We start from the raw sequence: 23,755 nt of genomic DNA, 5'->3' as shown, positions 1-23,755 counted from the left end.
TTGTTTATGCTTATACCTTTTTAGTTCATTGTTATAAGTAAAAAGTCAAAAGAATAATGCTCAGGTAGTATGAAGATAACGAAATACTTAATCCCATCACAGTATAAGTAAGGTAACACTACCAGTCTCTGATACACCGCCATCAACGGTCTGAAAGTCATTTCGCACCCAAAACTTGTATGCACTATAGCTGACTGCTCTACGCAAACTGTTTACCCAATGGCAGCTATTAAGTTTTTATACTTTCTGAAAGCTGCTGTGAGCACAGCCTCCCATAACTGCTACTTCATTCCACTGACAACAGCAAATTGATATGAAGTGGCTGCATATGGAAGACAGGCTACAGATCGGCTCATTTCATGAGACGTCATTAAAGCATAACGGCCAAAGATGTGCCTGAATCACATATGCCCTTCCATCTCCACTCACTCATAAATGATGACTTTTAAAGTGGAAAGCAGCAGTATTACAGAGAAGTAATAAAAGACACAATTACTAGGAATTTTTTTTTACATATAAACGTATTATCATAGGAATCAAGGGTGTGAATTTAATTTCAGTTCACAAACGTCAGAGATTCTTTACGATTGCTCTCTGTTTTTGAGCTGAATTAGAAACTAACTGAAAAGAAAAAGATGATGTTAAAATATTAATTTCAATTTAAATATTAATTAAAATATTACATGCAATTAGATTTTATATCTGCACTTCTTTTTACCTTGTGTAAAGTAACACAAACATGTTTTGACTGGTCCCGCAATAAATCATAGCCTAGAACTAAAATAAACTAAAACTTTAACCTACAAATATATTTTTTTAAATCAGGAAAACATTAATTAAAACTTAGTTATTCATAGCAGTGCTTGCTAAAATTTGATTACTTACAGTGGTAGCCAGATTTTTTCTGCATGAGCGTCACTGGACAGTCCTTATGAGCAAGAAGAAGCTGCTTGAGCTGGGCCACCTCATTCCGCAGCAGAGACACCTCATTCTACAGAAACATATGGAGAGAAGAACCTGTTAGTATCAGGTTATGACATTAACAGTGACTCCACACATCTTTATTAATATAATAGTGGTTTATTTACCCTGCAGTACAGCATGTCCACTATTATAAATATCTACACATTTATGTAAATGTGTGTCCACTAAGTTTTTACAACCACAAACTTAATTGAGAAATTGCAGATGCTGTGTATGCTCGTGATAGATTTATTTCAGGACCATTTAATATTTAAATATTACAGCTTTGATTCATGGAATTTCCACCCACTAAAAAAATAAAATCTTACAATGTGTAAAAATTTACACATTTATTTGTTGTTATTTGGTTCAATAAAATACTCTTACTAGACTTATTAAACTATTGTTAAATAGAAGAAATAGAAAGATCCTCTTTTGTCAATTTACTGTAACCACTTCAAATGAAAACATAAGAGTGACAAACAATATTAAGGTCCTGAAGGTCTTTTCCATTTTCCCACTGATAGCAAATTTGAAACAAAGCAAATCCAAAACAAACTGCTTAAGACAATTTCACACTTTTCTCTTAAACACCCTTTAAATATCTTATACACATTATAATATAATAAATTATATAATTAATGCATAAAAGAAGTCAATTATTTCTTATTGTAATCACCAAACTGATTTGACATACAAGCTTACTTCTGTTTTTAAATACAACTGCAGTGATTTTTATTGATATTTTATTTAATTCTGTATTTTATTTAATTCTAATAATAGACATAGATAATGTTTATTTAAATGTTCAATAGAAAAACCACATTTATGAATAAATTCTGTTCGCTTTACTTTTCTAAATAAATGCTGTTAGAATCATCATCCATTTATTATATATAATATTAACTAGACTTCTTGCTGTTTATGTACACTTGAGAAGTTTTACTTAAAACTATGGGTGTGTTTCTTTTTTCCCCATTTAAAATTTCATTGGCCAAAGGAATTCACTTTAAACATTTTTTATAATTTACAAGTCCTACTGGGCACAAGAAAGAAAAACATCATTGATGCGACACCATATGTAAAAATAAAAATCTAAAACCACTGCACTCAGGTATAACAAAACATGATTAAAGCTGTTTAATCAATTGAGCACATAAATGTAACAGCTTAAAAAATCTGAACTATAAAATACAACTTGATTATTACATGAAAATATTATTAATAAAATTATAGACCACCATGCATTTGCATCAAATAATCCAGGGGTTTACAACTATATTACAGAAGTAGGTCATAATTAAATGACACTGAGAAGAAAAAAAAACCTGTTGCACAACTGAAAATCCCATTATTTATGTAACAACTAGCATCAATATTTGATTACTTAAATTACAATGAACCAAAGATCAAATCACATTTACTACCAAAACATGAACAATGCAAAACAATTTTTTTACAGAATAACAATATAGAACTAGATATTTAAATTAGCACAACTTTATTGTTGTTTGTTTTTTAGGGTGCTTGGGTGGCACAATGGTAAACTATTCTAGCCCACTACACCTGGGATCTAGGGTCTGAATGCCCAGCGATGCTATAGCCAGGTTGGGCCTCCACATACAGACATGACTAACTATGTCTGAGAATGTAGGGGATGCCAAAGCCCTGTGATATATTGGTGTCCTGTCTGGGGTGTGATACTGCATTTGCGCCCAGTGGAACAGGATCTGCCACAACCCTGACCAGGATAGAGCAGTGGAAAAAACATGAAAATTACATTAAAATGATTATTTTTTTATCAATTCAATCAGTTTGTCTTCGTACACATAAGAACATAAAGAGAATAAGGAGACAGACCGCGAGAAGGAGAGAGTTATTCCCTCCGTCAGCGGAACTCTACGCCCCATTCTGCCAAGATTTACTCTCTTCTTACTGCTCCCCTGGGACACCGTGCGGCGTGTGTCAAATTTGCCCCGTTTAACAGTGAAGGTGACTTTAAGAGGAATTTAGAGGAACATGAGCATGTGAGAGGGGGAGCCCACTCGATGGCAGATTTAAGTGCTTTCTCCTCTCATCTAAAATGAAACTGGTGCTTTAATCAATTCAGCTAAGAAGCGGCCAATTTTCTTGATTCCATCTGTTAGGGTTTGAAACACTGGCAGGGCGAGGTTGGAGAGGAACAGATTTAAACACAGCTGGTGGAGCCATGGATCTCCTCACCACATGCACTGCTACATCCCATTACAACCAGCGTTCGGTCTCTTACACTTACACCTTAGCCTGACTGGTTCACCATTTTGCCTTCATTCCATTACCCCTCTGCCCATCGAATGCTGTTTGGTCCTTGTAATAGGAAGTATTCAATTCTACTGCTGATAGTGGAAAACGGGCAGCTTGGCATTAGGTAGATAATTATGAGTAAATATAACCGGCATGCAGGCCTCTGACAGGAAACACATGGGTGCAAAAACAAGGATAACACTCCTTAAATTACAGCTACCTGTTTAGATACCTTTAAGTGATACATTTCTGGCATCATTTGCATATTTATACAGTATCTGGAGAAAACGTATCTAGCTTATTTTTTAGTTTTAAAAAATACTACTTTTGAGTCACATACAGAACCACAAACATGCAGTTCTTGTGCAGCATGCTGGCCGGCTGGTGCTGACACCTCGTTAAAGAGCCCGTTAAGGATGATGTCAAAGTAATCGCCCATCATTAGAGCTCTGAGCACTGATCAGCACAACCAATGGAACAGGCATAGAACATTACAACACCCTAATGGCACTGATTAACATACTGCCCAGAAAAACACACTCTTAATGGTCCACATTCAATCTTAGCATGAAGCTCGCCTCTGTTCCCGTTAGAGGACAGATCCTGTTTTACTCCCATTATTTCCTGCCATGTCCGTCTCCTTTTTTTCCCTCCAACCCCCCTTTGTCTCTCCATGTTCGTTTGCTCGTTCGTTTAACCCTAAGCGGTGTTACAACAATCTCATCAGCACCTCCCGCTTGTCTCTCCATCGTAAATTAATCACTCTAGTTTTCTCCCCCCACCCCTTAATGGACCAACAGGACAGACAGCACGCAAATAAACAGCGGCACATCTCATTAAATTGTCTGGAACACGTCGCCTCATAGCTTAGCACGTCCCTATCAGTGGAGACAACAGTTACGTGAACTGTTTCGAACTTGTCAGGAGCGGATCCTAATTGCCTGCTGCAAAATGGCGGTTAAAAGAGACGGGTTTCCCTGGGAGAGTTCCAGGGCCAGCTCTTAAATGCACAGACAGAAGAGACGACACGCTTGTGTGCCGATGACATCTGGAGGAAATGTCTTTATTGACAGGGATGTATCAATGCAGGACGCTAATCACACACACGTACGCGCAAAGGCACACACACGCACATACACACGCACACACACACATTTACCATAGCTGTCATAACAGCACATTTCTTAATCACCATTAATGATTTTGTCACTACAGCAGATAAATTCCATCACCTACAGAACGTACTAGCACGTAACACAAAAAATTAAACACAAACATGATATAATTTATTTATACTTATTAAATTAAAATATATTAAATACTATTATTTTATTTATTAAATTAATTAAAATAACAATAATAAATACTACTACTATTACTACTACAACTTGTAATAATAATAATACTTAAATTCTAAAACTAGTTCAGATACCCTATTTCATTTTTATTATTGTTTACTATTAATATGTGTTTCACACTTTTTTTTAAATCATATTCAAATTAGCTATCCATTAAAAAGTGTGTACATAATTTCCACATTTTATTTTTAACTTGTTATTACCTTTTTTAAAGAGCAGAAAGTGTGGTTCTAGTCTGTAACTGCTAACACAAATTTGAAAAACTATGTTTTATTTTAAACTAAAAAATAAATGAATTCAGGTTAAATAAACAAGATTAGTTGTAAAGGTTGTTGGCAAAATTACATGTAAAGTAAATTCTAAATATATTTACAGGTCATGTGTTTATGTGCCTATAAGGGATTTTTTCTCATAATGATTGTCTTATCATCGCTATCTATTTCCTCGGCTGCTCCCGTTAGGGGTCGCCGGCGGATCGTGATCCGTATTGTTGATTTGGTACAGTTTTTACGCCGAATGCCCTTCCTGACACAACCCTCCCTATTTATCCGGGCTTGGGACCGGCACTACAATGCACTGGTTTATGCATCCTAGCAGCTAGGTACCTATAGGACAATTCAGTGTCTCCAATTAGCCTGGCTGCATGTTTTTGGACTGTGAGAGGAAACCGGAACACCCGTAGGAAACCCACGCAGACACGGGGAGAACATGCACAGAACTCTGCACAGAAAGGACCCGGACCGCCCTACCTGGGGATTGAACCCAGGACCTTCATGCTGTGAGGCGATAGTGCAATGATTGTCTTTTCATGCATTTATTATTACATGATATGAGACACAGTAAATAAATCAACTTCTGTAACTTTTTCCTTGTGAGGTCTTAATAAAATATTACATTACTATGGTTACTTATTGATTTACTTTTTTCAATGTGAAAGTTTAAAATTTCACCAGTCTTACATACTCCCTACAACACCACCACAAACCTCTAGTTGTTGGACTTCACCCAGCAAGCATACCTAAAGCAATATTGATTACTTCAAGTGCATTTCTTTCATGTAAAGCTGTTGCACTTATGTGGAATCAGCAGGATGTGATGTAACCACTGCAGACTGCACAGCAGGTCGTGTCAGAAGGAAATTGGTTTAATTGGAAAGGTTGATTTAATATGGTCCTATGGGACCGCTCCATATCTTAAAAAACTCTGATCCCTGAGTGTAAGTGATAGATGCCATAGCAGTCTTGATGTTCAATGTGTACCTGAAGTTGTCCATTCACAGAATTCAGGTCTTCTGCTTTGTTCTCTAGACTCTGTACCCACACTTTCCGTTTCTGTCTGCAGCGTGAGGCTGCCGCTCTGTTCCTCTCCAAAAACTTCCGCCTTTTCTCGTCAGGGTCTTCAGTGGTGGACCGGCGCCGTCTCCCACCTGTGCTGGGTGTGTGCTGAGCAGGAGGGGCTGGTGATGCCTGTAAACACACAGCAATAAACACAAACGACATAATTAATAAACCTCACCACACATGCACACGTAAACAACATCATCTTATATGTAAATTATAATACAAAGAAACATTTAATTTAATACTTACTATCAGCATTGTGGTCTACACTAAAATAACAGATGACTTTAAATTGCTAACTGATGAATGATTGTGATAATCACTATTGCAACATGGATCATACCTGATAACAGGACACAATTAACCTTAAAGAAAAGGACAAGACTTTAATCGATCCACATTAATGTCTGGACAATTTGTCAAGTAATATTGGCTTAAAATGAATAAGAATAAAAACTCAAACAATGGCTAAAATAGTTTTAACTGTATATGCCAATGAAAGCCTCTTGAAGACTTAAAAACAATGGCATTGAAAGCGGAATCCTTCCTAATCACATACTGGACTAAATATTATATCTAATAGGTGCACTCCAAATCCATTTGTTACACAATAAGTAGGACAGAGAGCGATTTGGGACACAGTCAGAAAATAACTTGTGAACTGTCTATTTGAGTTGATATTACCTGATGATATGTCAGTTAAGTGACAGTGCAGTAAAATAAGAATTTCTTTGTCTACTTCTTATAAATTGTCTATTTCTTATACCTTTACATTGAAAACTTGGCTTGTTTACATGTTTTGGGTTTACAAAAACAGTGGCTTAAGCCATGCTTGATTTCAGTCTTGTTCAATCCCAAATCTTGTTGTGAGATTCTTTAGCACAAAGATTCTCCTTAAGAGAATGATAACCAGCCTTGCCAGACTACCTAACACCCTGTCTTCAATGGACCTTGCTTCGTTCATAGGGCACTGTCATCCTACTACATACACACAACATACTTCTGACCATGTAGTGCGTTTTAAAGCAGGAGGGTAAAGCAGTAACACATGTGTTATGTTGCTGGAGTACAACAGCTCTGAAGCCTTGTAGACATATGCACGCACGCTTGTCAGTCGATATAATTTGGCAAAATTTGCACACTAGTCAGGGCATCTCTATTTGTAAAGCAAATGTTGAACAGATATATGATAAAAATAAATTAGCATGACCTTGCTAAATGTTCACTACAAAAACATAAACATGTATGTACTATAGTGCTACATTGGTAACTGGTTTTAGGCAGGTTAAATGTCACCCGGGGGACACAAACACAACTCATACGCACAGGTGTCTCTGTGGTGGACGTGGCTGGCTGTTGTAGAGACTGTGTACGTGTGTCCTCGGCGGGAGGCGGAACTGGAAGCGACACTGGGGGCGGAGTCTCGTCAGCGACTCTGTTTTGCTCTGCTTCTCCATTGGTTACCTGAGGGAGCTGCTGACTAAGAGCTGCCTTCAGCTTCTGTGAGGTCAGAGAAAAAAACAACAACATGAAGGGTCAGAACTGGTAAACACAACCTCATGGCATTGTTTTATACACAGTGATAAAGACCAGTGAACACTGCTGATGTTCAAATTGGTTTTAACCACCTCTAATCCTTTTTTTAATTAGATAATGACTATTTATTTGCATTCATTTGTTTTCACATTTTAACTGCTTCATCCTGGTCAGCGTCATGATGGGCTGGACCCACCAGGAAACACTGAGTGCAAAAATATAATGACCATCATGATGTCTACGTTGACTCATGTAGCCCAGGGTTTTTGGTCGTGTTAATGTAAATCAATTGTTCCAATAAAAAATATCTAACATTAAAATATTCGTTTCCCTCTTCTAGATGTTCTCTATGTATTTGCTATGCACAAAGCTAAAGGTACCTTTCATAAAGCTGGGGCTAAACCGCATTAAAAAGAGGCAGGTACGAGAGATTAGAGTAATTAACTCCTAGAGAAAGCAGGAGACAAGGATTAAAACAACATATTCATCGCCAATAAAAACAGATGCTTTCCTGAATCCGGTTCCAGAGGAGTAATAGCTGTCGTAGCTAATTTTCTATTCCCTTGAGATGGCTGTGATTCTCTCCTGTCAGGGAAATCTCTCTTTCCCGGGCGAGCTGGAACGCGAATAGCATAGCGACCTCAGCGCTAAGCACCCCTTTCCTAACTCTGCCTCCCACTGAGCCTGTCACACATTCCCCACCACTGCCTAACAATAATGTCAATTCAATGCGCTGAATGACATCCACATGTGCAAGAACCATCCAGCCATACCGCGCTGCGTCCGTCTTCATATGCTTATTTGCTTGCAACGAGCTATATATATATATATACAGTGTATCACGAAAGTGAGTACACCCCTCACATTTCTGCAAATATTTCATTATATCTTTTCATGGGACAACACTATAGACATGAAACTCGGATATAACTTAGAGTAGTCAGTGTACAGCTTGTATAGCAGTGTAGATTTACTGTCTTCTGAAAATAACTCAACACACAGCCATTAATGTCTAAATAGCTGGCAACATAAGTGAGTACACCCCACAGTGAACATGTCCAAATTGTGCCCAAATGTGTCGTTGTCCCTCCCTGGTGCCATGTGTCAAGGTCCCAGGTGTAAATGGGGAGCAGGGCTGTTAAATTTGGTGTTTTGGGTACAATTCTCTCATACTGGCCACTGGATATTCAACATGGCACCTCATGGCAAAGAACTCTCTGAGGATGTGAGAAATAGAATTGTTGCTCTCCACAAAGATGGCCTGGGCTATAAGAAGATTGCTAACACCCTGAAACTGAGCTACAGCATGGTGGCCAAGGTCATACAGCGGTTTTCCAGGACAGGTTCCACTCGGAACAGGCTTCGCCAGGGTCGACCAAAGAAGTTGAGTCCACGTGTTCGGCGTCATATCCAGAGGTTGGCTTTAAAAAATAGACACATGAGTGCTGCCAGCATTGCTGCAGAGGTTGAAGACGTGGGAGGTCAGCCTGTCAGTGCTCAGACCATACGCCGCACACTGCATCAACTCGGTCTGCATGGTCGTCATCCCAGAAGGAAGCTGACGCACAAGAAAGCCAGCAAACAGTTTGCTGAAGACAAGCAGTCCAAGAACATGGATTACTGGAATGCCCTGTGGTCTGACGAGACCAAGATAAACTTGTTTGGCTCAGATGGTGTCCAGCATGTGTGGCGGCGCCCTGGTGAGAAGTACCAAGACAACTGTATCTTGCCTACAGTCAAGCATGGTGGTGGTAGCATCATGGTCTTGGGCTGCATGAGTGTTGCTGGCACTGGGGAGCTGCAGTTCATTGAGGGAACATGAATTCCAACATGTACTGTGACATTCTGAAACAGAGCATGATCCCCTCCCTTCGAAAACTGGGCCTCATGGCAGTTTTCCAACAGGATAACGACCCCAAACACAACCTCCAAGATGACAACTGCCTTGCTGAGGAAGCTGAAGGTAAAGGTGATGGACTAAACCCAATTGAGCACCTGTGGCGCATCCTCAAGTGGAAGGTGGAGGAGTTTAAGGTGTCTAACATCCACCAGCTCCGTGATGTCATCACGGAGGAGTGGAAGAGGATTCCAGTAGCAACCTGTGCAGCTCTGGTGAATTCCATGCCCAGGAGAGTTAAGGCAGTGATAATAATGGTGGTCACACAAAATATTGACACTTTAGGCACAATTTGGACATGTTCACTGTGGGGTGTACTCACTTATGTTGCCAGCTATTTAGACATTAATGGCTGTGTGTTGAGTTATTTTCAGAAGACAGTAAATCTACACTGCTATACAAGTTGTACACTGACTACTCTAAGTTATATCCAAGTTTCATGTCTATAGTGTTGTCCCATGAAAAGATATAATAAAATATTTGCAGAAATGTGAGGGGTGTACTCACTTTCGTGATACACTGTATATATATACTGTATATACAGGGGTTGGACAATGAAACTGAAACACCTGTCATTTTAGTGTGGGAGGTTTCATGGCTAAATTGGACCAGTCTGGTGGCCAATCTTCATTAATTGCACATTGCACCAGTAAGAGCAGAGTGTGAAGGTTCAATTAGCAGGGTAAGAGCACAGTTTTGCTCAAAATATTGCAATGCACACAACATTATGGGTGACATACCAGAGTTCAAAAGAGGACAAATTGTTGGTGCACGTCTTGCTGGCACATCTGTGACCAAGACAGCAAGTCTTTGTGATGTATCAAGAGCCACGGTATCCAGGGTAATGTCAGCATACCACCAAGAAGGACAAACCACATCCGACAGGATTAACTGTGGACGCAAGAGGAAGCTGTCTGAAAGGGATGTTCGGGTGCTAACCCGGATTGTATCCAAAAAACATAAAACCACGGCTGCCCAAATCACGGCAGAATTAAATGTGCACCTCAACTCTCCTGTTTCCACCAGAACTGTCCGTCGGGAGCTCCACAGGGTCAATATACACGGCCGGGCTGCTATAGCCAAACCTTTGGTCACTCGTGCCAATGCCAAACGTCGGTTTCAATGGTGCAAGGAGCGCAAATCTTGGGCTGTGGACAATGTGAAACATGTATTGTTCTCTGATGAGTCCACACCTTTACTGTTTTCCCCACATCCGGGAGAGTTACGGTGTGGAGAAGCCCCAAAGAAGCGTACCACCCAGACTGTTGCATGCCCAGAGTGAAGCATGGGGGTGGATCAGTGATGGTTTGGGCTGCCATATCATGGCATTCCCTTGGCCCAATACTTGTGCTAGATGGGCGCGTCACTGCCAAGGACTACCGAACCATTCTGGAGGACCATGTGCATCCAATGGTTCAAACATTGTATCCTGAAGGCGGTGCCGTGTATCAGGATGACAATGCACCAATACACACAGCAAGACTGGTGAAAGATTGGTTTGATGAACATGAAAGTGAAGTTGAACATCTCCCATGGCCTGCACAGTCACCAGATCTAAATATTATTGAGCCACTTTGGGGTGTTTTGGAGAAGCAAGTCAGGAAACGTTTTCCTCCACCAGCATCACGTAGTGACCTGGCCACTATCCTGCAAGAAGAATGGCTTAAAATCCCTCTGACCACTGTGCAGGACTTGTATATGTCATTTCCAAGACGAATTGACGCTGTATTGGCCGCAAAAGGAGGCCCTACACCATACTAATAAATTATTGTGGTCTAAAACCAGGTGTTTCAGTTTCATTGTCCAACCCCTGTATATATATATATACAGGAGTATATATATATATATATATATATATATATATATATATAAATAAATAAATAACACATCATTTTGTAAAAGAACAGGAAGCAACAATGGTGCACAAAAAGTCAAAGGCATCAGGTAACAAATGCACCCACAGCAGGTGAACAAGGCAACCAAGGGCTTAGAGAGAGAAGAGAGATTCATTTACATGGAAAAACAAGAGGGAAGCATTCCTTTAACAGCTACCCTTGCCAGACCAATCTATCTAGCAAATTAGTTTATAGTATAACAACCTTTCAGAGCTCCCTTCCTGCCTCAGAAACATTATTCTCCATGCACGACTCGTGGAAAAAAAAAAAGAGTGAGAGAGAAGATCTGAGCGAAAGAGAGAGAGAGAAAACATATTCATATTTCATATCTGCCACAGGAACCTCATCAGTACAATAACCCTCCATCTCTGGGGTGTTATCCAACCATCTGCTACTATATTACTTATCTTTATTTTTCAACTAATTAACAGCATAATCTTCTAAATTCAGCAAGTTAATTATCATTATTGTGCTCTTTGCAGCATCATCAGTCCTTGTAAAGTGCCGTGTCTGTGTGTCTGGGGAGGAAAACATAAAAAGTGGGATAAAGGGATGAAGGGGTGGATGGTCGAGGGGAGGGGTGAGATTTAAAAAAACAGAGCCTGCTTTCTTGATGTGGGCTCATTAGGTGTTTTGTTGTGTGTGTGTGGGTGTGTGCGAGTGTGTGAATGGTCTGTTGGTTCGACCACATGTGTCTGAGCTTAAACTTTTGTAATGCAGGAGTAATGAAAGTGTGTGTGTTATGAAGGGAGGCATCACAAGGCATCATGAAGACTGACATCTGCTCTATGCCAACTCAGTACTTGGTCCTCTTTACTGGTTGTATCCCAACACTACATCTCCCAGCATTCTTATACTGATGATACTCAACTCAACTCAGCCTGTCCTTTTCTTTTCATCATAGAAGACATATATGAGCCAGCATATTTATTTCTAAGGGTACGTCCCATGTCAAAATCTTGCTCATATAGTATAAAATGCAAGAAACCTTGGAGCTGATCCTGAATAACCAACGATTCTTCTATAGCCGACCTGACCTGGTCATACAGGTTCCTCCTCTACAACATAAGAAAGATTTAAGGTTTCTCTTCAGGAACGTCACTGAGGGGCTTGTTTAGTCTCCAGACTGGCAGGTCTTCCCATATAAAGCAACAGAACCCTGACAGTGATTTAAAACCCAGCCCAACATCTGGTTTTTATCTTCGCAAGTACTCCCCACTAGTGCATTCCCTTTACTGGCTTCCTGTAGCTGATCAGATTTAAAACAAAGATGCTTCTGAATTCCAAAACCATTGGCAATGGCATAAAGTTGGACCCCTTTTAATCTTTTGGGAAGGCTTTCCACAAGATTTTGAGAGTGTGACTATGGGAATGTGTATACATTCCATTAAAGGGGCATATTTAAGGTCAAGAACTGGTGCTGGATCAAAAGATCTGGCTTGCAATCTGTATTCTACTTCATCTCAAAGGTGTTCAGTTGCGATGCGGTCTCGTATGGTCAGGGTTCTGTGCAGGCTACTGGTGTTCAGAAATACCAAACTCATCAAATTATGTGTTTATATGCGTTTCCCAAACATTTGCTATATAGTAGAATTTTGTAAATAGGTGCAATGGGTGAAGCTGAAACACCTCAACTCAATAATTAGGAGGGGTGTCTACATACTTTTGACTATAAAATGCACATGAAAGCACTTCTTAAGGCTTGCTTTGTACCTTGTACCCTTTAAGGCTTAAGCCTGTCTTGACCTGACCCATCCACCATGGAGAGGGGTTGTAGGGGGTACAAGTAGTCCTGAAGGGCATGGGTTAGGTTGAATTCTGCTGAACAAATAGTCCCACACAGGATAGGGCTGATTAAATGTACATTTCTGAGTGTGTGCCAACCTCCCTCCCCCCTTCATTTGCCCGCAATGACAGCCTGCTGAGTTCTGCTCTGCATGTGAGTTAATCATACACCCCCAACACACACACGGTTCGATCCTCATACCCCTCACCCTTGTCCCCAAGAGCAAGTTTACCTGCTAATGTCAGGAGAAGATACATGCTGTGAACACTTACAGCAGAGTGATCAACACTTCATCACTACACCACAGGTCTGCAATAACCTCTCAGCACACAAATACCTGCTGACTACAATAAAACACACACACAAACAATACAATACCACAAACCATACCATCTACAGCTGCCAAGTCTTGTGCCACATGACAATCTGAAGTTGTAATGTTGTAAATTTGGTTTATATTTATAACTATTTATAAATATAATTGCAATGTAAATGTAACAAATTTAGGTTCCCAATAAAATATTTATTAATTTGAAGTCTAGAGCAGCCTGGCATATTGTGACAACCAGTTCTTAGTCCTGTGCGATTCTGATTCTATCTTGGTTTTATTTTTCTATTGTTGTAGGTGCGGGGCTTCAACCTCGCGCTTCACCTGTGTGGTGCAACCCGCCCCGCTAATGTTTTTGGAAGCTCACCTGAGCAAAAAGAACACTTAAATGGTCAGCATGCCTTCCTGTTTTACTGGGGTATTAATATGAAATGACAGACAGGGCTAACTCGTGGATTTCTAAGTTTATATATAAACAAAAAAGATGTAAACATTATTAATTTGTGAATAAAAGTAATTTAGTCATCATTTAGAAGACACATAGTGGTAGAAAGTTTTGAGGTCTGTTTAAACATGCGCAAAATGTGTTGATTTGAATTCCAGGTGGATACGTGTGGTGTAAATTAAAATCAGAGAGCTAAATCCCTTTTGGCTCATTAAAGCAACACAAAAGGTTTACAAAGTAAAAACTTTTACTAATGGCTGGTAAACCAAAATACTAAGCAACGATCAATTAACTATTTAACAGCTAAATCCTCATTTAATAACCTTTTACAATATACCCCTGAATGAACCAGTCATGCTATGTACCGTTCATACATGGCCTTTTCCGTCTATATCAACATACAACATTTAGTGGTGCCATCTAGTGCCTGGTTAGGTAAATTACATTAGAGGTTACTGAAGCATGTGATCATGTGAATGTTGACATAGAAACATAATGATCTTTAAGACAAGGCAGTTAAAAATGACAACTTTGGAGGAAGGAAACACAAGCATATCTCCTTTTGCACTGTGATAATAAAATATATAAAACTTGACATATTTTTGCTCTCATTTATATTAGGGGTTGCCCTGCTGGATCAAGTACACATACCAGACTTGGCACAGTCCTCCTATTTTTATCTGTGCATAAGACCTAAGCTGATTGGCCAACCCTAAGAACACTAGCCATTTATATCCAATCATGTAGATGCACAATCAGCTGATAGCACAGTTTTACATGTTTTTACATATTTTATATTTACAACGATTTTACATAAAGCTTTCCCTATTGTTGCTAAATATCAGTTTGTTGTTTACAGGTATACAGGTTCACAGGTTGTTTACAGATATAAATGTGTGAATGTGCGTGTTAGAGAGAGAGTATATGTGTGTGTATGTGTATTTTCGTGCTTCGCTAGCAACTGTATAACCAAAGACAAATTCCTTATATGTGTGAGCATACTTGGCCAATAAAGTCTGATTCTAATTTTTTTTACTGCATAAAAACGTATCTATCTAACAAGTTTGCATGGTGTTTTTATATTTATTTAAAATACTTAAAATATATACTTCAATAACCTATTCTATAAAAGCTTTTCTCTATTGTGTCTTGATAATAAAATATACGTTTTAGTCATAACTAAATTATCTCAAAGACAGGGTTTTACATAAATGTACTTTTAAATACATAAAGAAATGTAAAAAAAATTTTAAACACTCTTTGTGAACCTGGGTAAAACAGTTCAAGCTGCATTTATGAAACAAACAAGTAAACAGTGTGTATATGAACAGAAAGAGGAATTACCATCTTTGCTTCTGATTGGACAGGTTGTGGAGAGCAGGGGCCAGGGATCCCGGGGACATTAGGCACTACGGTGACTGGTCTTATGATCTGAGACAGGTGACATATGGATATACATAGGAAAAGGAGATAAATTGACATAATTAGTCTCTCTGAAGACATACCTTACACTTCAATTTGCTAACTGTTCTGTCCATACACACAGACACACCCACACACCAGCGAGCAGCCATGCACTCAGACTCGTCCCATAGCTCTGCCTCATTAGGCAAGCTGGCTGATATGTGCAGAAGGCTTAAGCACCGAAATATGCTGCCAAGAATGTAGGAGTACAGAGCAGACAAGTAAAACGTACAAAATACGAGGTACCAAATATATACTGGAATGTTATGATGTTAAGAGCAAAAGACTGGAAAGGTGTACAGGGTATCCCAAATTACTACCATTACTACAGGAACTTCCCACCCCCTACCTGTTTCTACATTCTTCACATGTATCCAGTGCACCGAGACATGCATGAGCACATGCAGGCACTACAGCTCTAATCCAATGACTAGCTGCACACAAGGACAGTGAATATGTGATGAAGCCCATTATGTTTGGACTGTCCTCTGTCTTTCTCTCTCATTTTATTGCTCTGACATACAACTGCCCTTTTCTAGGGCCCATTAGTTCTCTCATTCCGCCTCTCCATGCTACAAAGGCAGTGTCGGTATAATAAATACCGGCCTGCCCTCTGTGCCATGCTGAGAAGTGCCACTGACAAATCACAGTGTCACTCACAGAATAAGAACTTTGTGATGGTCAATCATCCAGCAAGAGAATTAAAGATCCTCTTAGAGTTTTGGATGTAGATATTCTCAGCATGTGCACAGGATTTTAACTAAACTGCTCTCAAATGAAAATGCATTAAAAAAAGCACTCTTTTAATTTTCAGATGGAATTCTTCAGACATTCTCTTTTTGCAACTTCAGTAATACCTTTAAGAATGGCAGATGGATTACATGCAGTGTGACTACTCTTAATTGGATAGAAACACTCACATATTTTTTATTATAATTTATTACATCTGGTATTACATATTTGGTCTTCCAAAAGTTGCTAACTAAAATGTAAAATAATTAAATGAAAGTGTGCAAACATACTGGTATGGCAGTGGGAATGTGGATGGTAGAGCTGGCGATGGTGGCTGGAATAGCGACGGGCATGGTCTGTCCATTTGGCAGCTGTAGGAGCACTGGGAATGTGCCAGACACAGGACTGGAGGCCAGACGGAGGCAGAGGTAACAAATAAAAAGGAATATCATAAATATCACAGTCATATTAGGTCAATAATATTAAGTCAAGCAACAGTTGCAAGAAAAATGTTAAATTCTGCTTTACCTATAAATTGTGTTCTGATCTTCCATGTTACAGTGAAACGTTTGTGAATAATAATCAACAAAATTATTTTGCATAATTTAATACCAAAAAAAATTACATCATGACTTTATTAAACCCACTGATTTGGTTATTCAAAATCCAGGCATAAAATTTTTTTTAACTCAAGCCTAATTCTTTCCTGTACGTATTACAACTAATGTGATGGCACTGGGGCATAGAGGTACCATGTCTTTTTTACAAAAAGAAAGATCTGATCAGGTAAACTATGTACTTGTGTAATCGGAGAGAGCCATCAATCTCTAAATGTCTGGAAAAGAGCCATCAGTCATCGCCTGAGCTTCTTAAAAAGTGGCATGCAATGTGCAGTTCTGAAGAAGGTGAAAAGTCCACCTCATACACTGGTTAAGACTCATGTTCCTGAGATTTTGTGTTCTGTACCTTTTTCTCTCTGTGTCAGTGAGGGTTTCTACCAGGTGGTCCAGTTTCCACCCACAAGTCCAAAGACATCCAATCAGGCCAGTTGGAGCTATTAGAAATTGCCCTGAGTGTGTGTGTGTGTGTGTCTGCCCTGTGATGGTTTGGTGACATGTTCTTTCACCCAGTGAATTAGACCCACTGCAACCCTGACCTGGAAAAATGTAGCATTGCCAATGAAAAAATAAATAAACGTTTGTTCAAAGTACCTCAAAAATGTACAAATACTTGTGTGTTACTTGTTTAGGGAGACAACATGAATGAAGATCAGACACATTTTATAAGTAAATCCAAGGGGTGAATTAAACCCCCAGCAGGTTTACAAACTTTTATATGATGACAAACGGTATATGTATCTATTTTAAGCATTAGTAAATAAAGTAAATAAAGAAAAATGCAAAAATGATGGTTATGACACTGGGAGCAAAATAACTTATAATTAAGAGGTAAAGAATACTGCCAGCTGCAAACATAAGCAACAGCAACGTCAAAAAAACATATGTGACAAAAATAAAAAAAAGCTGCTGATGAGTTTAGAACAGAAAGAAAAAAAGCTACAAGCTACGATGTAAAATAATGTAACTAAAATTCTAGAATAATAAGTAACATTTCTGAGCTACTTACACTATTGGTCTATTAGAGGATGGGACCTGGGTTATTACAGAACTAGATGTTGGAGATGGAAGGGCTTGCTGAATAACAACACTAGCGTCAGAACTGGCCAGAAGTACATTTGGAACTTGGAGAGAGGCAGGATGGACTATAGTGGACGTAGGCATTGAGGTCGGCTGCAAAGAAACCTCCTGAAAATATCATAGGAGACCCAAGGTGCATCAACCATTCATTAAAAGTGTAGTTTTAGTCCTTAAAAAATCTGTACCATGCCCTTTACAACAATACTAAAGAAAAAGCCATTTACGTTAACCTTATTACAAAAGACAGCTGGCCAGCTGACAAACGTTAAGCAACCAACCAAAATATCAATTTGGCAGATTGGCATTGCCGGTAGTTAAGATCCACTGTAGTGCAAACCCTCTGAGGATAATACTAATTCAAGCTGAACAATTGTAACAGATTTTTACATTTTTCACGTACAGCATTATGTTACATACCGGCTTGTAAAAACATCACATGCACAAGTCATTTTAATATACTTATAGAATTCTCTTAACAAACGGGCACCTTGTCGTCACTGGTGGTGGATTCAGGATAAGGCAGTGGGCTCTCTCGATGTGATTCAACAGATGAATGATCCTCAATTTTGTTTCGTACAACTGGAGTTGCAAGAGGTGACAAGTCCAAGGGTAACTGAAACACCAACAAAAACAGCACATGCAATCAGGTATGAATACAATAAACAAACTATTTATTTATTAAGATTTTAACATCATGTTTTACACACTTTGGTTATTTCATGACAAGACAGATAATTAATCGTTACACAAGACTCATCAGTACAAGTTTTTAATGTCAAATACACAATCATACACTTTTGTATCACCAGTTCACCTCACTTGCATGTCTTTGGACTGTGGGAGGAAACCGGAGAGCCTGGAGGAAACCCACACAGACCAGACACAGAGAGAAAATGCAAACTCTGAGAATAGTCCACCAACCAAAAATATCCAGCCGGCAGCGCCCTGTGACCACTGATGAAGGTCTCGAAGATGACCAACTCAAACAGCAGCAATAGATGAGCGATCGTCTCCGACTTTACATCTACAAGGTGGACCAACTAGGTAGGAGTGTCTAACACAGTGGACAGTGAGTAGACAAGGTATTTAAAAACTCCAGCAGCGCTGCTATGCCTGATCTACTCATACCAGCACAACACACACTAACACATCACCACCATGTCAGTGTCACTGCAGTGCTGAGAACGATTCACCACCTAAATAATACCTGCTCTGTGGTGGTCCTGACCACCATTGAACAGGGTGAAAGCAGGCTAAAAAGGTATGTAGAGAAACAGATGGACTACAGTTAGTAATTGTAGAACTACAAAGTGCTTCTATATGGTAAGTGGAGCTGATAAAATGGACAGTGAGTGTAGAAACAAGGAGATGGTTTTAATGCTATGGCTGATCAGTGTATAACTGTTAAAGATCCTTTGCTTCTCCAACTTTATTAATGGTGTTTGAGGTTATGACCAACGACCATACAGCAGTTTAAGGCATTACATATAAGCTGTTTTTCTTTCTAAATACATGAGACTTAAAAGATATCAGACTAAAAAAATGCAAACGCAAACTTGATGGTGATGACACTCTACACCATAGAACAAAACAGTAGCAGTATGTGTATGTAGTGCTGGTACTAGTATCAAACATAACACAGCAGCTGGAAGTCGCTGATTGTTTTAAAATAATAATCTAACCATATTTAGCCAAAGTGGTGCTGCAGTCAAAAACTAACAAATTGTATTTTAATAGATCACTGATGGAATTACACAGCTGCCTTTTCATTACAGAGGATTTTTATTCATTTCTCAGTACAAGAACACTTTTCAAAATTGTTGTCCATTTCAATTGCCTGTAGACTGTGGAGAATAAAGAGGGAGAATGATGTTACGTCTCTGTGCTTTACAATAAAGTTTAGGTTAATTTACCTTCTTAATATCATCCTCCGTAGCCTTTTTAAAGTCATGCTCAAACGGACTAGTAAGCTCGTTAAACAGTCCGACCTCCTCACAGTTCTTCAGAAAACGTGTGGGTGTTGGTGTTTGGTCTGCAATAAGAATAATTAGAATAATTACAACCAACAACAACGACCTTTATCAGGGAAATGTAAACTGTTAAATACTCACCAGCAATAATGACACCGTCAGTGCGGGCCGGACCGAACCTGAGTGTCATCTCATGTTTATGTTTATGAACTGCCAAATGGTCTTCATTTGTAAATCGCTGTGAAAGCCATGCAGTGTTTTATTTGTTACATAGAAATGTTAATTGGGGACAACTAAATAAATAAATAATGTAAATAAGCTGAGGTCACACTAAAATCTTAAACAGCGTGTAAACAAAGTCATATACAGTGTATCACAAAAGTGAGTACACCCCTCACATTTCTGCAAATATTTCATTATATCTTTTCATGGGACAACACTATAGACATGAAACTTGGATATAACTTAGAGTAGTCAGTGTACAACTTGTATAGCAGTGTAGATTTGCTGTCTTCTGAAAATAACTCAACACACAGCCATTAATGTCTAAATAGCTGGCAACATAAGTGAGTACACCCCACAGTGAACATGTCCAAATTGTGCCCAAATGTGTCGTTGTCCCTCCCTGGTGTCAAGTGTCAAGGTCCCAGGTGTAAATGGGGAGCAGGGCTGTTAAATTTGGTGTTTTGGGTACAATTCTCTCATACTGGCCACTGGATATTCAACATGGCACCTCATGGCAAAGAACTCTGAGGATGTGAGAAATAGAATTGTTGCTCTCCACAAAGATGGCCTGGGCTATAAGAAGATTGCTAACACCCTGAAACTGAGCTACAGCATGGTGGCCAAGGTCATACAGCGGTTTTCCAGGACAGGTTCCACTCGGGAACAGGCTTCGCCAGGGTCGACCAAAGAAGTTGAGTCCACGTGTTCGGCGTCATATCCAGAGGTTGGCTTTAGAAAATAGACACATGAGTGCTGCCAGCATTGCTGCAGAGGTTGAAGACGTGGGAGGTCAGCCTGTCAGTGCTCAGACCATATGCCGCACACTGCATCAACTCGGTCTGCATGGTCGTCATCCCAGAAGGAAGCTGACGCACAAGAAAGCCAGCAAACAGTTTGCTGAAGACAAGCAGTCCAAGAACATGGATTACTGGAAAGCCCTGTGGTCTGACGAGACCAAGATGAACTTGTTTGGCTCAGATGGTGTCCAGCATGTGTGGCGGCGCCCTGGTGAGAAGTACCAAGACAACTGTATCTCGCCTACAGTCAAGCATGGTGGTGGTAGCATCATGGTCTTGGGCTGCATGAGTGTTGCTGGCACTGGGGAGCTGCAGTTCATTGAGGGAAACATGAATTTCAACATGTACTGTGACATTCTGAAACAGAGCATGATCCCCTCCCTTCGAAAACTGGGCCTCATGGCAGTTTTCCAACAGGATAACGACCCCAAACACAACCTCCAAGATGACAACTGCCTTGCTGAGGAAGCTGAAGGTAAAGGTGATGGACTAAACCCAATTGAGCACCTGTGGCGCATCCTCAAGTGGAAGGTGGAGGAGTTCAAGGTGTCTAACATCCACCAGCTCCGTGATGTCATCATGGAGGAGTGGAAGAGGATTCCAGTAGCAACCTGTGCAGCTCTGGTGAATTCCATGCCCAGGAGGGTTAAGGCAGTGCTGGATAATAATGGTGGTCACACAAAATATTGACACATTTGGGCACAATTTGGACATGTTCACTGTGGGGTGTACTCACTTATGTTGCCAGCTATTTAGACATTAATGGCTGTGTGTTGAGTTATTTTCAGAAGACAGCAAATCTACACTGCTATACAAGTTGTACACTGACTACTCTAAGTCATATCCAAGTTTCATGTCTATAGTGTTGTCCCATGAAAAGATATAATAAAATATTTGCAGAAATGTGAGGGGTGTACTCACTTTTGTGATACACTGTATATATATATATATATACAGGGGTTGGACAAAATAACTGAAACACCTGGTTTTAGACCACAATAATTTATTAGTATGGTGTAGGGCCTCCTTTTGCGGCCAATACAGCGTCAATTCGTCTTGGAAATGACATATACAAGTCCTGCACAGTGGTCAGAGGGATTTTAAGCCATTCTTCTTGCAGGATAGTGGCCAGGTCACTACGTGATGCTGGTGGAGGAAAACGTTTTCTGACTCGCTTCTCCAAAACACCCCAAAGTGGCTCAATAATATTTAGATCTGGTGACTGTGCAGGCCATGGGAGATGTTCAACTTCACTTTCATGTTCATCAAAGCAATCTTTCACCAGTCTTGCTGTGTGTATTGGTGCATTGTCATCCTGATACACGGCACCGCCATTGGATGCACATGGTCCTCCAGAATGGTTCGGTAGTCCTTGGCAGTGACGCGCCCATCTAGCACAAGTATTGGGCCAAGGGAATGCCATGATATGGCAGCCCAAACCATCACTGATCCACCCCCATGCTTCACTCTGGGCATGCAACAGTCTGGGTGGTACGCTTCTTTGGGGCTTCTCCACACCGTAACTCTCCCGGATGTGGGGAAAACAGTAAAGGTGTGGACTCATCAGAGAACAATACATGTTTCACATTGTCCACAGCCCAAGATTTGCGCTCCTTGCACCATTGAAACCGACGTTTGGCATTGGCACGAGTGACCAAAGGTTTGGCTATAGCAGCCCGGCCGTGTATATTGACCCTGTGGAGCTCCCGACGGACAGTTCTGGTGAAAACAGGAGAGTTGAGGTGCACATTTAATTCTGCCGTGATTTGGGTAGCCGTGGTTTTATGTTTTTTGGATACAATCCGGGTTAGCACCCGAACATCCCTTTCAGACAGCTTCTTCTTGCGTCCACAGTTAATCCTGTTGGATGTGGTTTGTCCTTCTTGGTGGTATGCTGACATTACCCTGGATACCGTGGCTCTTGATACATCACAAAGACTTGCTGTCTTGGTCACAGATGCGCCAGCAAGACGTGCACCAACAATTTGTCCTCTTTTGAACTCTGGTATGTCACCCATAATGTTGTGTGCATTGCAATATTTTGAGCAAAACTGTGCTCTTACCCTGCTAACTGAACCTTCACACTCTGCTCTTACTGGTGCAATGTGCAATTAATGAAGATTGGCCACCAGACTGGTCCAATTTAGCCATGAAACCTCCCACACTAAAATGACAGGTGTTTCAGTTATTTTGTCCAACCCCTGTATATATACACTGATCAGCCATAACATTAAAACCACCTTCTTGTTTCTACACTCAATGTCCATTTTATCAGCTCTACTTACAATTACTGACTGTAGTCCATCTGTTTTGTTAGCTTCCTTTCATGCTGTTCTTCAATGATCAGGACCCCCACAGGACCACTACAGAGCAGGTATTATTTAGGTGGTGGATCATTCTCAGCACTGCAGTGACACTGACATGGTGGTGGTGTGTTAGTGTCTGTTGTGCTGGTATGAGTGGATAAGACACAGCAGTGCTGCTGGAGTTTTTAAACACCTCACTGTCACTGCTGGACTGAGAATAGTCCACCAACCAAAAATATCCAGCCAACAGCGCCCCGTGGGCAGCATCCTGTGACCACTTATGAAGGTCTAGAACATGACCAACTCAACAGCAGCAATAGATGAGCGATCGTCTTTGACCTTACATCTACAAGGTGGACCAACTAGGTAGGAGTGTCTAATAGAGTGGACAGTGAGTGGACATGGTATTTAAAAAGTCCAGCAGCGCTGCTGTGTCTAATCTACTCATACCAGCATAACACACACTAACACACCACCACCATGTCAGTGTCACTGCAGTGCTGAGAATGATCCACCACCCAAATAATACCTGCTCTGTGGTGGTCCTGTGGGGGTCCTGACCATTGAAGAACAGCATTAACGGGGCTAACAAAGCATGTAGAGAAACAGATGGACTACAGTCAGTAATTGTAGAACTACAAAGTGCTCCTATATGGTAAGTGGAGCTGATCAAATGGACAGTGAGTGTAGAAACAAGAAGGTGGTTTTAATGTTATGGCTGATCTGTGTATAT

At 40.2% G+C, this 23,755-nt stretch overlaps 1 protein-coding gene across 3 annotated transcripts in view; it reads right to left on the bottom strand.

Annotated features, from left to right (window-relative positions):
• atf2 (activating transcription factor 2) overlaps positions 1-23,755 on the bottom strand; it is a 43,411-nt gene that overhangs the window by 15,861 nt on the left and 3,795 nt on the right. For all 3 annotated transcript variants that reach the window (XM_063006694.1, XM_063006693.1, XM_063006692.1), the window contains exons 3-11: positions 19,836-19,932; positions 19,638-19,756; positions 18,212-18,337; positions 17,654-17,832; positions 16,318-16,432; positions 15,176-15,262; positions 7,271-7,444; positions 5,864-6,070; positions 886-991 (exon numbers count right to left, since the gene is read on the bottom strand). In XM_063006694.1, the coding sequence (XP_062862764.1) occupies positions 886-991; positions 5,864-6,070; positions 7,271-7,444; positions 15,176-15,262; positions 16,318-16,432; positions 17,654-17,832; positions 18,212-18,337; positions 19,638-19,756; positions 19,836-19,932 (1,210 nt within the window). The remainder of the gene's footprint in view (positions 1-885; positions 992-5,863; positions 6,071-7,270; positions 7,445-15,175; positions 15,263-16,317; positions 16,433-17,653; positions 17,833-18,211; positions 18,338-19,637; positions 19,757-19,835; positions 19,933-23,755) is intronic.

Source organism: Trichomycterus rosablanca, chromosome 12 (assembly GCF_030014385.1).
Source record: "Trichomycterus rosablanca isolate fTriRos1 chromosome 12, fTriRos1.hap1, whole genome shotgun sequence".
NCBI classification, from domain to species: Eukaryota; Metazoa; Chordata; class Actinopteri; order Siluriformes; family Trichomycteridae; genus Trichomycterus; species Trichomycterus rosablanca.
Note: the sequence above shows the minus strand (reverse complement) of the source record. Positions and strands in the feature narration are given on the sequence as shown.